Raw genomic sequence first — 15,930 nt, 5'->3', positions numbered from 1 at the left:
TGTGGCCGCTGCTGCTGCCGCTGCTGCAACTGGGGCTGGGGACTGAGCAGTCAGTGCTTATGGCCGGCGCGGCACCGCGGGGCTCTGTGACCTCACAGCCCCGCTGTGACCTCACGGCCGGGCCGAGGCTGCGTGGGGACGGCTCTCGGGGTGCTCGTGGAGAGCCGCTGGCGCACAGCCGGGGGAGCTGCCCTCCCGGGGAGGGGAGCGCGTCCCGCCGGGCAGCTCTGTCCAAGGGCTGGGACACAGTCCCACCGGGGGCTGAGCCCACAGCTCTGCTCTGCTTCCCGGGCACCGTCACGGGGGCAGCGAGGAGCTCACAGTCCCCCAGAACAACGGGAAACCACAGCCAAGGGATTTCTGACCTCCTCGGGTGCTGTTAGCCACAGCTCATGAGGCTGAAGCGTGAGTGATTTCAGTCTCGCGGCAAGTGCAAGATCCCCTCCTGTAGGCAGCTTCCAGGCTGGAGCCCAGTTTGGCGCCTTGGGGCACCCCAGGGCTAACGAGCCACTTTCCTTTTGCGGGAAAGATGAAGCCTTTACTTTTCCATTTCTTCTTCTTGTGAAATTTGAGGGAATACTTTCCGTCAGGGTCCTCAGAGAGCAAAGTCAGTCAATAAAACAGAAAAAATATTCCCTTAAGTTATTTGACGCGCAAAAGGAAACCTCGAGAGAGCACACGGTGGGTGGATGCTGCCTGACCAACCTAGTGGCCGCCTATGATGGAGTGACTACATCCGTGGATCTGATGTCCTACAGGACCAGTCCTGAGACATTTGTTTTCAGTCTGATGAATATTCCCTTCTAAGCAAATACAGAATTTTAGAAAACAAACTAAGATCCCTACTTCAGGCTTCATACTCTTCAGTGAGTGCCTGTAAAGGGTCATTCTCTCAGCCAAAACAAGAGATATTAAAATATGAACGTATCAAAAAAAAGAGCCTACCATTCTGAAGGAGACACATGAGACATTAGTTGAGTATTTGATGCTGAAAGCTTAGGTAGAAGATAAGACCCAACGGTAGGGCATGGGATCAGAGGGAATTTCGTGAAACAGGTATTTCTTAAGCCATGCAACAGCAAACATCATCTGGAGTTTTTCTTAGTTACCACATCTAGCAGTGAGGAAATTCACCATGGCAGCAGTTTTGCATCTAAGAAAGCAGAAGAAAGGCACAGTATTAGAGATGTCTCTTTCTGTGCAGCTATGACTTAGAAATGTGAGAAAGTGTATCATCACAGACCTTCGTGGCAGCTTGTCCTCACTGCCCGACAGGACAGCCTCCGCTGGAAATATCACAGCAGACACACAGCAGCAAACGCCATCCTGCCAAAACCCTGCAGTGAACCAGGGACAGGCTGCCACGGCAGGTTGGAACATGCGAAACGCTGCCGAGCGTCAGCAGTTCCTACTATCACAACACAACACGACGGAGCTGGCAGCATCCCCGGCCTGGCTAAGTACAGCAGAGGATGACTGAGAGCAGGGAGGGGCGTCCACACTACCCCTGGTTTCTGGGGTTTCCCTGTTGTTGCCTTGGAGGAGTTCCTACCGCCACTTTTGCATTTCCTAGAGCTTTACTACAAGATCACAGATCCTCTGAACTGTCACGGGCAACACACTGGTGATGCAGGAGAGAGCAGGGAAGAGACCAACCCTCTTCCCAGCATCTTCTGGAGGAGAATAAACTAGGACTGACCTATTGCAAGCAGTGGTAGGAATAGATTTCTTCACGGGAGGCAATAAAACAACCTATTTGTTTCTTTTTTTTCTTACCTTAAACCCACAGCTTCTATGCTCTCTCTGCCAGTCAGGGACACGTGCCAGCTGCGGCATACTGCTAAATTATGAACACCAGTTTCCAGTGCAGCCTCAGGCTCTGGACTAATCCCTGAAAGGGTCTACGCCAATATAGCTATTTTACAAGTACACTTTTAGTAATAAAGGTATTTCACATTGAACCAAAACTGAGAAATCTAATGCCCGTATCTGACTTGCAGAGGATCTATTCAGTTCCAGTAAGGCAGGCCCAAGAAAACACGTGCGGACGTTGTCCATTTACCCTTTAAACTGGCTCAAAATGGCACTTAATCTAAAACCAAACAAGCCACCACCAAGAAACCACCAAAAACCCAACAAAAACAAAAATGAGAGAAACATTAACATCACTGGCACAACCCCAGCCTGTACTTCCTGACTTGATCTACCATAGCGGGCACTAATATGGCCACATTTCTCAGCAAAATAAACATTGGCCCATTTTCCTCCCCTGCCTCAATAAAGTCAGTACGGTCTTTTAAGATGACATACGACCATTTACCGGGAGAGCAGAGATCCAGTATCTCTCTACATCCTCACCTTACCTAACTGTTAATAGACCTGAAATAAAAAGCCACATCAAACTACTCCTTTGTCTGTCAGCCAGAACACGTTTTCGGACAAACCTTTTATTTGACATACCCTGCACACCACAAAATGAAGTAATATACAGAGTATTGCCCTGAGGTCTCAAAACACCTTTGCTGACCTTGTCCTTGAGTTCTTGAAGAGATGCTCCGATTATGCCCACTTCAAAGGTCAGGCAGGGACAGATAATGGATCTAAACAGCCTGACTCCAAAGTCTCAAAAGGAAAAATCCACCCTGAGGGCAAATAAGCTGGGTGAAAAAATTCCATTGCTAAGAAGGGTTTCACATCTCAAAAATTAGTAGGTGGCAAGCTCTCAGTTTAAGTATTTCAATGAATATTTTGTCATAGCATATAAAGATTTTTTCCAGGGTTTGACTTAATTTGCCAAAACAATAATTACCTTTTGTACTTTTATACATCCATTAAGGAGAATTTGACCCATGTTACTCAAAATCTACTTTTTTTCATAAGAACTGATTTATATTATATTGGACAAGTGAAAAATTATATGGTTCTACTGCAATATTAATGTCAAGTCCAAAATTCAACTCACGTTGGCGATTCCCACTATTGCAGGTAGCATCAGCCAGCTCTGACACCGACTGTGTGCCGGGCATTCAGTGCTGTGTTTGGGCCCATATTTAAATAGTGAAGGACTCGATGCTGTATTTTGTAAAAATAACCGAATGCAGGCAATCGAGTTAACTCCATAAACAGTCGCACCATGCGACTGTTATCTGTCCCTGCCTGCTCCATCCAAGTGATGTGGCCTTTGTACCATCATAAGGGTTAGCCGATGCCAGCTAAGAATTAATAAATTGCATACTGGACTTCCATAAGATTAAAGAAAAAATGGTGAGTGTCCTTATATTGCAATTTATGCTACCAGTTTCACTGATAATTGTAATAGCATTTGCATGCAGGTAGTAACTGGCTTCCAATGACTGAAATGGTAAAGACAATGAATGAAGAAATACCATACTTTGAAGCAGATAAATAGCTCTACTTCAGGAAAGATAATGTATTCAATACCAAACAGTGAATAGATAACTTTTTATTTGTGAGAGCACTTTCTATTTCTATACTATTTGCACTTAGGAACTGAACGACATTCACTATCAATATATTTTTTTGCTGACTTCAGGCATCTTTTGATCAAAGTACTTGGATTACAGCATGTATCCAAATATCTCAAATACTACAACAGTTAACGTAATAAGAAAACCACTTTTCAGTACGTTACCACATTTACTGTCAAGGTGAATAAAGTGAGGCCAGTTAATGTAAAATGCCTGCACAATGACCACAGCAAATCACGACCAAAAGGAGGATGGAGCCGAGGTGTGCTGTCCCCGTGGCCTAAGCAGCCAGAGATCCTCCTTCAACCCTGGCTGCATTGCAGCCCCACTGAGCACCGAGAAAAGGGTTCTACTGAGAGGAAACAAACTTACTCCGTATCAAGATACTAATTTAGAGTGCAAAAAAGTCAAAGGGAATGTTCTACACAATAACATGAAACCCAAAAAGCATTCAGTGTTGGCAGTGACACCAGCTGACTGCAATACACGTTGAAAATAACACCCTACTTCCCACGCAGGGTTTCCACACACTCCTATTGATACTCCTATTGTTACACCCATCTCAGTTACAGAGCACACCTTCTTCCAGTATCCTCTGCCAGTCTGCACCACGCAACACAACTCAGGACACAAAGGTTATGGAAAAAGGAGAAGGACTAGAGATAAGAACAGCGACAGGCTCTGGTGAAACAACAGGGATTACAAATTATTTTCTAAACGTACCGGTGACTAGAAAACTCTTGCTACGCTATGATCAGACTCAACATTCAAGCAGGCATTTTGTCTTCAATTCCTAGCATAGCGTCCCCCATTTACTCCTCTTGCTTTCTCTGGGAAAGGTCCTGAATCAGAAAGATGGGGGAAAAAAACAACTCTCCTTAACTACTAGCCTGAAGCCTGCTGGCTTCACTCCTAATTTCTAGCTAATTGACAGCAGTTCACTACATATAAGAAAATTTATGTATGTCTGAGACCTGACTGCCAAATCTTCATTCCCATGGAGTAGGACTATCCCAAGTAAGCAGAGCACAGAACCGACCAGCTTTGCCCCAACCAAAGTTGCAATCATGTCCACAGATAGCTGTGGGTGGGCTGGAGATAACAAAAGATGGAACACAGTTGCTATGACAACCAGGTATTAACATCCCCAAAGGGCAACGTCTGATCAGTGTGTGCGCGTACACGCACCATTATCCACCTGTTCACGATTATACTTGTCCAGATACCTTGATTTCTTTCAGTCATTAATCTCTTAACTCCAATTTCCTAGCTACTGCACAACACACGATATATTTAACAGTAGATGAGGAATGTCTTATGTGGCTTCTATATCCCTGTCTAAAAGCAGCGAGCCAAATGCTACTGTCTTGATAAACACACAAGCCTTACTGACAGCAAGGGGTTATGCCTGTCGGAGACTTTCAACAGTGGACACAGAGGCCTTTAATATATTTCAGTACCTGGCAGAAAGCAGTTACTTGAATGTTCCTCAAACACATGCCACATTAGCTTTCGATGTTGTTGAATTATTCCATTCTCTAAAAAATGCATTTTAAAGACGCTAATGATAACAAAAGGAATATTGCTAACAAGGCGTAGGCTGACTTTTTGAAGTAGCTTTCAGCACAAGGTAATGAAAATGTGAATTGAAATGAGTGAACAAAACCAACAGACGCAATTCTAAATGAAAAATTACAGGTAGTAAAATGATTTACCACCACAAGGAACTTCCCTTGCGTTGAGATGCAAAACTCCTCTAATTAGAGTAACGGATGCTGGATTGTTTCAACATCTCTGAGTGTTAATCACCCAAGAGCGTACTTAAATCGAGACTGAGGTGTTCCAGCAGAAAGGAGAATGTCCTGCTGTAGTACAGTGATTTTGCACATGTGCAGGGTGGGATCAGAGATGCAGGAGATGCAATTAAACTGTCAGCATCTCAGAGAAGGGAACTGCCGCTGCCATGGAGATGTTACGACAGAGACAGGCTGGTTCTAGAAGTCTGGTGCCAGCGGAGAGGGGCTGCTCTGGCAGCTGTCAGAAAAGGGTCTTCCTCATGTGGTGAACCACCACCATGGAAACCTTGAGACAGACGCTTTCGTGCCCCGTGTGTCTGGAGCTGTTCACGCCCCCCGTCCTGGTCCTGTCCTGCGCACACAACTTCTGTAAGCAATGCCTGGAGAAGATCCTGCAGCACCAAAACTGTCACCACATCAACGGGTTTTTCCACTGCCCCCTGTGCAGGAAGGTAAGGAGGGGTGATCCTACGCTCTCTGTGGAAGCCGGGCAGATGCCGCATCTCGTAGTTAGGAGACTTTTGTTTTCATTTGAAGTGGCAGGTATGCCCCATCTCTTCACTGGAGGACAACAGTTCTTACAAGGAGTAACACGCCGTGTCATCTTTGTAATGAACGGAACAGGTTATTTGCAATCACTCCCATGTTTTTAATAGCGTGGCATCTGCCTTCCTGGTCCCTGAACGCGCTACTGCTGCACTGAAACCTCGCCTCACAATCCTTGCATTCCTACCGGAGGAAAAATGTGCAAGTGCTAAATGCGGTCTTCTTTAAATCAGATATTTTCTAGGATTCTGACTAAACAAGATATTCCCTTACCGTTGTTTCCCAGGTCGACAGGTTGCAGGTTTATTACATAAGTGAATCAGCAGCTTTTCTTGAAATTTGGAACATACTTATTTTAATATCCATATTTTACAGACTTCCGTAAGTGCCAAGTCCACTGTGAAGGCTTTTCTTAGGGATAGATTCTGCCACCAAATGCTAATACATAGCATTTTAAACCTTCTCACAGTCTTTATGGAGGCAAAACCTTAATTCAGTGAAAACTGAAGACATCTATATATTCCTGTCTAGCATGCAAGTAAATTTACTGACTTCAGGGAGTAAAAGGTTCAGGACTGGATTCTCATAATGCCTTCAGGACATGCCTCTGAATATTTAAAAAAATACACTTTTTACCTGTTAACAGAAACCATAAGATCTCTCTGCTTGATTTGCTAAATTCTGTGTCTCAGACTAAACAATGCAATTCCCGTTGGTTTAGGGTAAAGTCCCTATACTCCCAGGCAAAATATGGGCAGGTGATACTCAAGAGCCTTCGGGTTACAAAATACATGTTTGAATGAACTGGCTGTCTAGGTACTTCTGCAATATTTCACCATGGTTTAAATCTTATTAATGTAAATATCGACTAAGTAAAAATGATGTATTTTTTCCTACATTATACTGAATTACCAGAGAAACAAAGCGTTCCTGTATTACTCAAACTATTTTACTATTTTTTTCCTTTGTAGGTCATTTATTTGAGGGGCAGAGGAATTGTCGGCCTGCTACGAAATAGCCTAGTTGAAAGTATACTGGAGAAATTTAAATATGAGCTTGAAAAAATCTGTACTCAGGAGAAAAGACAGTCGTCCCAAATCTGTGAAGAACATGGAGAAAACATGAATTTGGTATGAATTTTTATCTGTCCCTTTTCATTTTAGTAACCTGCACGCTTTCTATCCTATAAGTACTAAGTCCTCACTAAGTCCAAAATTTCTTTATTGAAAATCCTAGTGGGTGGTCAATACTTCACAAGGTCCTTACATACAGCAAAGTTATTCTAATAAAAAATTATATAAAGATATAGAAATCTATTCCAAAATTATAACAAAAATGAGATAATACTGAATATTGATAAGGATTTCTTACCCAGAATATTTTTATCCATCCCACTAATAGGGGGCTTTCTGCAGCCACTAGCAAGCAGCTTCATAACCTACCTTCAAAAGAACAGTAACCTTTTTAAAAGTCAAGCTCAGCCTTTCAGACTGAGTAACAGCAGAACTAAAACTGTTCCTATTAAACCTGACCAAGTGGTGTAAGATAAGTATCTTCTTTGACTTTTCTAAGCACTGTGCTAAAATGACTAAAAAGGACCAGAGTTTCCTTCCCCTCTTCATACTGAATGCTCCCTTTCCCAATAAGCCACTGATGAAGGTAGCTGCAAAAGCCGCAGAAGCGTGGCTAGAGGTAAGCACATGAGTAGTCCCATTGAAATCAATCCTCTGAGAGGCCCGAGCTCTCATTCCTCAAGGAGTTCAATCATTCTACTACCATTCCTACACCAGCACTTACTAGAGAAAGCAATGTCAAAAATAATCATAAATAGCTCAAAGACACAAAAGCCCTTCATTCATTCTATGGACCGGAAGACCCAGTGCCACAGATGGTGATTAGGCATCACTTTTTAGACACATCGTGGATGCATATTGTCCATTTGTGTTGGAAAACTGCATCTCCTCTTTGAATTCTTCCCCTGGCTCCCCGTTTCACTGCACCTCACTCAAGCCCCTCGATTCACACGCTCACGAATTTTTTACAAAACTACATCTGCCTTCTGATCTGCTCTTCAGTCTTACAATGCTATTTCAGCATCTCCTCCTGTTCCACCAGTGAAGCCATCGCTCACTGTGTCCCACACAGATGTGCGCCTTCATCAGTCAGGCACGAAAAGCACTTCCTGAACTGAGCCATAAATCAGAGTTCTTTCCGTCCTATAAAATATCTCAGTTTGTGTGTATGCGTGTGTGACTGTACTAACATGGAAACAAAATTACAAATATAGGAAGAAACACGTATTTATCCTTCCTGCAGATATCACTTACCCCCGTCATTCTTAAGTTTTCTGGGTAAGGACTGTATCTTCACCTGCAGTTACGCATCACTTTCCACCATCCCCCATCCCAGCAGGGTATCTAGCACCACGTATCACCAAGATGCAAAATACAAAATACTGTGTGTGCTCTAAGGTCCAATAATACGGTATATCAAATGTGAAACTTCCCTATGCCATCTGATATCAAGATTCACATGACATACAGGAAGGGAGTACACTTTTTTTACTCAGCAACTAAAAGGCACGTGGTTTGGCAAAATTCATATCATGTACTGCAAATGCCAACAGAGCAAACACAGCATAACAGCAATCTTGGTTTGGAAGACAAACACTGCAGCTTCACCAGCAACACTCAGTTTTGGCACTTGTAACAGCATCTAACAACAGACAGACCAACAAATTACTTGGATTATTTTGCTTACTAACTCTCCTTGTGTATTTTTTCTCCCTCAGATGTGCCTGACTGACGATGAGCCAATATGTGCAATCTGTAAACTCTTTGGAAAACACGAGGACCACAATGTTGCAAAAGTATCAGAAGCTTACAACGCAAGAAAAAAAGCATTTATAAAAAAATTACACTTAGTTCACAAGAAATCTGAAGAAGCTAGGAAGGTACAAGTGACTCATCTGAGATGATACTAACAAAATCACATGATCCCTGGATGTCTGACAGAAGATTAGAGAGCTGCATTTTGATTCTGACAGGAGGCAGTCAATTTGTAGATTTTCAAGAGAGGCTTAGGATATACAAGATAAAATGGCTTAGCAGGAAGAGAATAAGAACATATTTTAATCCTTACTTAGATTGTATTATAGGCCTGGCCAAACGGGCTCTTTCTCTTTTGTTCACCTAGTTATAACATGAGTTTTGAATACCAAAGCTTTTCTCACGTCTTCAAAATTTGTTAATGTTCATTAAGTAGATGAAGAAACATACCAAGACATATTACTGGATGTGGGCTTGCAAATTTTAACTGCTGTTCTCTGCAAAGAACATGCAGTACATGCAATCTGCCATCCCAAATACTCGCAGTAACACACGTACAGAGCACAAATATTCCTGCAGAATACCTTGTGACCAATGTCTTTACTAGATAAGTGGGCTTGCAAGGAGGCACTTAAGAGCGCATGGAAAAAATTGGCACCTTACTACTCTTTTATCTTTATCCAAAGGTATCGTGTGTTTGAATAGTTCCTAAGTCTCAAAGTAGATGGCTTATTCTTTGAAAGACATGCAGACATCACCTGGAGATGCTCATGTCCTGGTCAGTGCAGTTAACGCTCTACTCCGCTCCCGCCTTGCTGATCGGCAGGGGATCCTATTTCCCAGGAGTGCTGCTGTCTCTCATGTGACTTCACTGATGCACTAACCTTGGCAAAGCTGCAGCCCGGCTTTATTCCCAGCTCCCCTAGTGAAAGGGTTACGGAAATACCAGTAGCCTTTTCATTCTCAGTACGTGAAGAGCAAGTAGGCCACATCTCGCCCGAAAAAAAACTTACAAACCCAAACAATTTATACAGTTTCTCTTAGTGAACTGACTGCTAGTTCCCTCCTCTGCTCACCTTGGTGCTACCTCCACAACGAAGGCTTGAGCACAGCGCACAGCTGCCACAGCTTCCTAAAGAAAACAAATCACATTCCCAAGAAAAGACATTTTAAGAGATCTATTGTGAAAAGCACCCTGTAGTTCAGGTAACTTGCTAACCTAGAGACAAAATAGCAAAACGTTTCAAAATGCGTTTACAATTATTTATATTTTCATTTGGCTTTGAGCACTAACAGCTGCCAAAATTGTAGGAAGTACACAGCCTATGATGTGTATTGACATAAAGTATTTTTTGAAAGTTAAAAGTGCACTTACCTACCCTGAACACTACTTGGAGACACGGTTATGATGCAATACATAACTTTTCATTAATTTATTTCACACAGGAAACTGAAAAGCTGACTAATGAGCTAACAGCTGATGCTACAGACACCAAGGTAATGATTGACACAGTTGGAATGGGTTTGCTGAAGGGCATATGGTACCGAATGGCTGAACTGCAATCCAAGTTACACCATGACTATTCTACAAAACTGGAGAAACTGCAGGTAATCTCAAACGAGGCCAAAGCTTCTGGACAGCTTTATCAGCAAATGGAAACCCTCCTGGAACAGCACGAAAACTCTGTACAATTTCTACAGGAGGACAAAAAATTCAAGGAAAAGATAGAAAAAGTGCTAGAAGGAAAAGGCTCATATCAGGACCCACCAAAGCATAAAATTTCAATGCAACAGTATTTTGAAGAGCTCATCAGAGGAATTAATATCAAGGATTACCTCTCTACTGCATGCGAGGAGATGCTTTCAAGTACCACTGACATATCCGACACACGTCAATCAGAATGTCCCGCCTTTGTTTTTTCAGATGAGAGTCCCGATCACCACTTCTGCAAAGAAGTACTGCAACAATTTGAGAAGTCAAGTGACATCAAGCAAGACAATTTTGAAAATGCAGGCCCCCCTGCACTGCAGCACTAATGCGGACACCAGCATTAGTGAAAAATCAGCTTTTACAGATTTGCTGACAGGATAAATTAAAGCACTATCTCCTGACATTTAGCCTTACTTTCCCAGCCATATGTGCTGCCTATATATTCCACCAAACGACTGAAAGGCACCTTGAAAGGTAAACAGAATGAGAGGCATTTAGTATATATGCTCTGTTGCATGCTTTATTGTAGCAACACAAATTAGTAACTGTTGGGAAGCCGGCACTAAAAGAGTAGCCTAGGACAGAGTAACACAGGCTGTCTCACCAGGGTGGATTTAGAGATGTCGGGGAAAAGGAGCCTGTGTACAGCACGTGCTGTGAATCCTTCCTACGACCCTGACAGCTTCAAGTTTATTCTCTATGAGAAATGTAACTCACGTCCTAAGCACTAAATTTGAGCCTTAAACCATGACCACACACAGTTAATTCCATAAAAACCTACGTACGAAGGTTAGTTTAATAACTTATTTAAGGGAATTACAAAATAATTTAAATTTATTTTAAAATGATAAATGCTAGGCTACAACACTTCACATATTTAGTCATCTGCCTGATAATTTGTCCAGAACAGTCAACAATATATTCATAGGAGCGCACCTTTTAAATTTTTGAGAGGTACAGAGCCTGCCTGCCACTTTTTCCCTTACATAATTTCTCTACATTCCTTTGCTAATTAATACAAAAGCATTTCTGCTTTTCAGGGTAATGTCTGCTCAACCTCTGCACATTTTAACTTTGGAAAACTTAAAAAGCTATCAGCTTCGTTTTCTTTTGGCTCTTCCGGTAGAATCAGAACTAACTTTTTGGAAATCTAACAAACACAGGACACGTCAAAGAGTACTCCTTGTACTACGTGAGAAGAGATCCATAGGATTCTGGGGGATTATTATGTTCCACATGTAGGCGGCTTTCCTTTTAAAATACCATTTCAGATCAGGCCTGGGGGTGGTAGTGATCAAAGCCCTGATGCTGAAGGCTTATAGATCAGCCCCGCATGCCCCCTCTCGGTACCAAGCCTCCTCGTGCGAACACAGACGTCGCTAATGAGGGTCACCGACGAGACTGGGGCCAAAAGCTGTCGTTTCCCCCCAGCTCCTTGGTACCCCACGTGAAAGCAGGATGACAGGCATACTGGTGGAACGCGAAAATCAATTCTAAAAAGAGCAGATATTGCACCCCTGACTTGTTTCGCACAAAACCGACCCCAAACTTGCTGTCCTAACTACTCTCAAGATGATTCTGAGATAACATGCACCAGCAACTCTATTCTCAACCTGTCTTGTTGCACATGCTTAATGCAAGAAGTGGGAGACACAGTCCTCATACCAAATTCCATATGATGCTTTTAGTCTGGTTTCCAAGGTACATGTATGTGTCCATCCTTCTTCCTCTCATTCCTTCTGAACCCACCGACCACTTTCAAGCCAATTTAACTAAGTGCAAAGAGATTAAGTTCCCACAAGCTTCATGATGGTTTTCTATTAGCAGTCTCAGTGAAAAGAGGGTGCAACATAAGTTTAAACTTTTTTTTTTTGACATTACAGGACTCATATGGGAATGGTGGAGAAATAGGAATGCCCTAATTGTGAGAAAAGCTTCAGCTGTCACTTGTACATTACTAGATAATGGCAAACCCAGAAGCAAACAGAAGGAGGAGGGAGGAGCAATAACAGGAAAATTTTCGTTACCCTCATTAAAATGTAAACACTGGCAGTTTTGCATTAAGACAGATATATATTTTAATAGTCATGTTTCAAGGCTTTAGCCAGTTGCCTGCAAGGATCAGGTAGTGCAGGATCAGGACCACTCTATTTTTCTACGGGATTGTAGTGCTTCTCACCGTAATATTATGAGAAAATATCCTCATTTGCTCCCAACAGGGTACACAGACTGCTTAATTAGCACAGTAAGTAATAAGCTTAACATTCTCCTTCTGTACATAAAGCAGTTATTACAAATAAATACCTATACTAAATAGAATACCATCCCTGATCCTGGTGTCTACCCCTTCACGAAATGCAATGAAATTGAAAAACATTTAAAGGTAAGTCAGTAAAATTACTCAGTGGTTAAAAAACTATGACTCAATTTTTCAGCATACTGAATAGAAAACGGGAATCTAGGTTTCACCAGTTCCACTGCTATGTGACCATGCGCTTCCATATTCACCAGGCTGAGACACTCCTTCCAGTCCCACCGTTGCCAGGTCTTTTCACACTTTTTTCATCTTTACCATTTTGACCATCTTCTAATTTTGTATAATTTGTAAAGACACACGTACTGACATTTTCACCGTTACACAGAATGAATAGAACTGGGACCAACCACGAATTTTATCTTGCTTCTTAACTTAGAGCCTGCCAAGGTGCTGCCCTAAGATGCTGTTCAGGTGCCGTTTAATGGTAATGAACGTTGTGCTCAGAAGGTAACCTGAGCTTCACGTGGCTAAGGTTACAGCTTGTAATCACTTGCTGCTGCAGTCAAGCAATGCTCAGCAATGCTCAGAATAACTTCACTGTCATTTCTGACCTTTCACACTTGGTGCAGCCGAAGCTGAAGTATGGCACGAGGAAATCGGCAGCAGCCAGGGGCAACGGTACCACCCGTTTACTGCATCTACCAGTCCGGGTGAGAACTCGGGCTTTCTACATCACCCCTTTTTCAAAGAATTTTATTCGACAGATTTATCATAACAAGTGGTTTATACATCTGAATTATTTTCTTCTGTACTGATACCAACTGCATTTGCCCACAGTGTTTGTTTTCAACGTGTTCTACGCTGTGATCCACCTTTAGATGAGGAAAAGGGTTTAGACTCCCCAATTCCTATCTGTCCTAAAGAAATACAGAGTAAGGTGAGCAGAACTTTTTGGCACTATTTTGCACGACCAAAGACTCTTCCTAGGATATTGCATTTCAGGTCACACAGTTTCAATGTCCCTTGATCTGCTTTTAAAATAATTAGTGCTATTGAAAATGGCCTGCTAATCCACAACTACGTGCATTCCAGTAAAACAGATGGGCTGGCATTTCTTATTAAAATACAAGACTTAAGTTAGGCAAAAAGTGATAAAACAATTCACTTTCCGAAGAAAAATTTGTCACGTCAACTCTCTGGTGCCTGACTGGACATACTGTAGAATTGTTCTCCAAGCCAGAAACAATGTCCTTTCCCAATTATGAGTATAATGAGCAACGGCCACCAATGAATCAGCGTGCATCTGGCAAAGCGCAGGCCCAAAAGAGCACTGTCACTCAGTAAGTATTTCCTGCTTTGAAAATAGACGTGTCATCTATAGAACACTTCATTTTTGAAAAATGCTTCTGCATCCCTCCTCATTTATCTGATAGCTGGGATTGACTTCCTTATTACAGCACTCTACCCCTCCGGCAAATCCAGCCCTCCAGCAATCCTCACTATAGACAGCACAACCTGTAAATTACTAAAAATGTGAATTTACATATACCTCTTACAACCTTTCTGAATACGACTCCTGAAAAATAACATTTAATAACTACTACTTCTGGTAAATTCTGTCTGTGTGCTAGCAAGAATTATTACAGTGCCTAAGCAAAATACAATGGTAAGATGGTATTTCACTGCTGAACGTGTTACTTGGACAGTCATCTTTCGCGGTACTCATACCCCATCTTGTGACCTACACTGGAAGTGCAGGAGCTACCAAAGCGCTTCTCGGTGGTACCTGGCAGACACCTGACAAAAGTTTCTCACCTTAACACGGGCTGTAGCTCCAATATTCATCAGAAAATGAGTCAAATTACACCTGAAAGTAAAGATTAGGAAGTAATTTAGCAGCCGGCCGAATTCATTTGACAAAGTTTTACGTGCACAAGGATGAAAACTGCATTTGGGTTCACCTTTCAGCTGTTGAGGCATCATGATTTAGTTCGTTCGACATGCAAAACGTCTGCCTTATCCAGACAGGCGTCAGGTCACTGTTTAATCTGTTCTTTGCTCTCATCACCAAAAACAAGGCTCCATGTTCCCTTCTCACATTTGTGATAAAAGTCATTATTTCTGAAGACAGGACTCCACACACACAAGAACTTCATCATTCAAACGCTGTAAACCTTTACAAGATTGTTAAGAACTCACAAAAGTTTCATTATTTCTAAAATTTCTCAAAAGAAGGAAACAGAAAAGCTTACTTACAAAAAACAGACCGACAAGAATACTCTGTGCGTTCACACTTTTTTTAAGGTATCTCTATCTCAACGATCTGTGTCTGAAGTTTGTGCTGCTCTGAAAGACTTTGATATGCCTTATAGCCCCCGTGCATCTCCAAAACATTAAAAAAAAATTGACCAGGAATATAACCAGAAAAGGTATTTTAATCAAGTAACAACACGCTAACATAACACTTGCAAGTCAGATACTGCTTCTGAAGAACAGGATAAAACCCAAATGCAGAGGCAGAGAGAAAAGTACAAACTTTGCCAAAAATACACAATTCACGACAGAGCGTCAACAGCGAGCTGGAGGTTTCTCTCATCCAACTGCAGAGGCCAGTAACTTGAAAACAGGAATCACTTCCAAGGGTGGCTGGTAGAAAAGAGACTCTTCTTCCCAGCAAGGAACAGTACAGACTCATTACTTCAAGAGCCCATTGGCGTTGCAGGGAAGGATGAAGAAAGAGAAAGTACTTCAGTGGCTGCTCCCCAATTAAACAAGATTATCATCTATCAGAGAACGCTATCGACAAAGCAATTAAAACTCCAGTTGTTGCTCATTCAACCATCTACTTAAGTAGACTACAAAAACACGACGACAACAAAAGCTGCCAACGCCAAGGAGAAAAGCCGCTCTTGCAATGCTGAGGCTAACAAGAGCTCTGGATAAAAACTGCACGTACAATATAGCGTATTTATCGGGAACTGTTACTCCTCACCCCCTCAGGAGAGCTTGCTAAAGACGCTGCAGTTGACCACGCCGGTTCACCGACGCTGGCTGCAGCTGGTGTTTGTGATTTGCGCGGTGCCACACTACTTGGCACCACACAACAGTTCGGATGGCCACCGTTTGCACAGACGCGTTACCACTACTCACAAATTTTGTTACCCGTTTCCAGTCTAAGCAGCTTATGAGAAACACCACGGCAGCAGCCAGAAGGGCCAAAGGGACCCAAAGCCCTGGGTAACGGTGCTAACGGGAACGGGGGGCTAGTGGCTGTCCTGGAAACGCCAGCCACCGCTGGCCCCCG

At 42.6% G+C, this 15,930-nt stretch overlaps 1 protein-coding gene across 1 annotated transcript; it reads left to right on the top strand.

The window, feature by feature from the left end:
• The first annotated feature begins 5,562 nt into the window (after positions 1–5,562).
• On the top strand, positions 5,563–10,695 carry LOC103924120 (tripartite motif-containing protein 54-like). The gene is made up of 4 exons (XM_009332582.1): positions 5,563–5,736; positions 6,802–6,960; positions 8,622–8,783; positions 10,105–10,695. Exons 1-4 carry the CDS (start codon positions 5,563–5,565, stop codon positions 10,693–10,695), a joined length of 1,086 nt encoding a protein of 361 aa, XP_009330857.1.
• Positions 10,696–15,930: the final 5,235 nt, after the last annotated feature.

Source organism: Pygoscelis adeliae, unplaced genomic scaffold (genome assembly GCF_000699105.1).
Source record: "Pygoscelis adeliae isolate BGI_AS28 unplaced genomic scaffold, ASM69910v1 Scaffold349, whole genome shotgun sequence".
Taxonomy (NCBI): Eukaryota; Metazoa; Chordata; class Aves; order Sphenisciformes; family Spheniscidae; genus Pygoscelis; species Pygoscelis adeliae.
The sequence above is the reverse complement of the archived record's forward strand: the minus strand, read 5'-3'. Positions and strand labels throughout refer to the sequence as shown.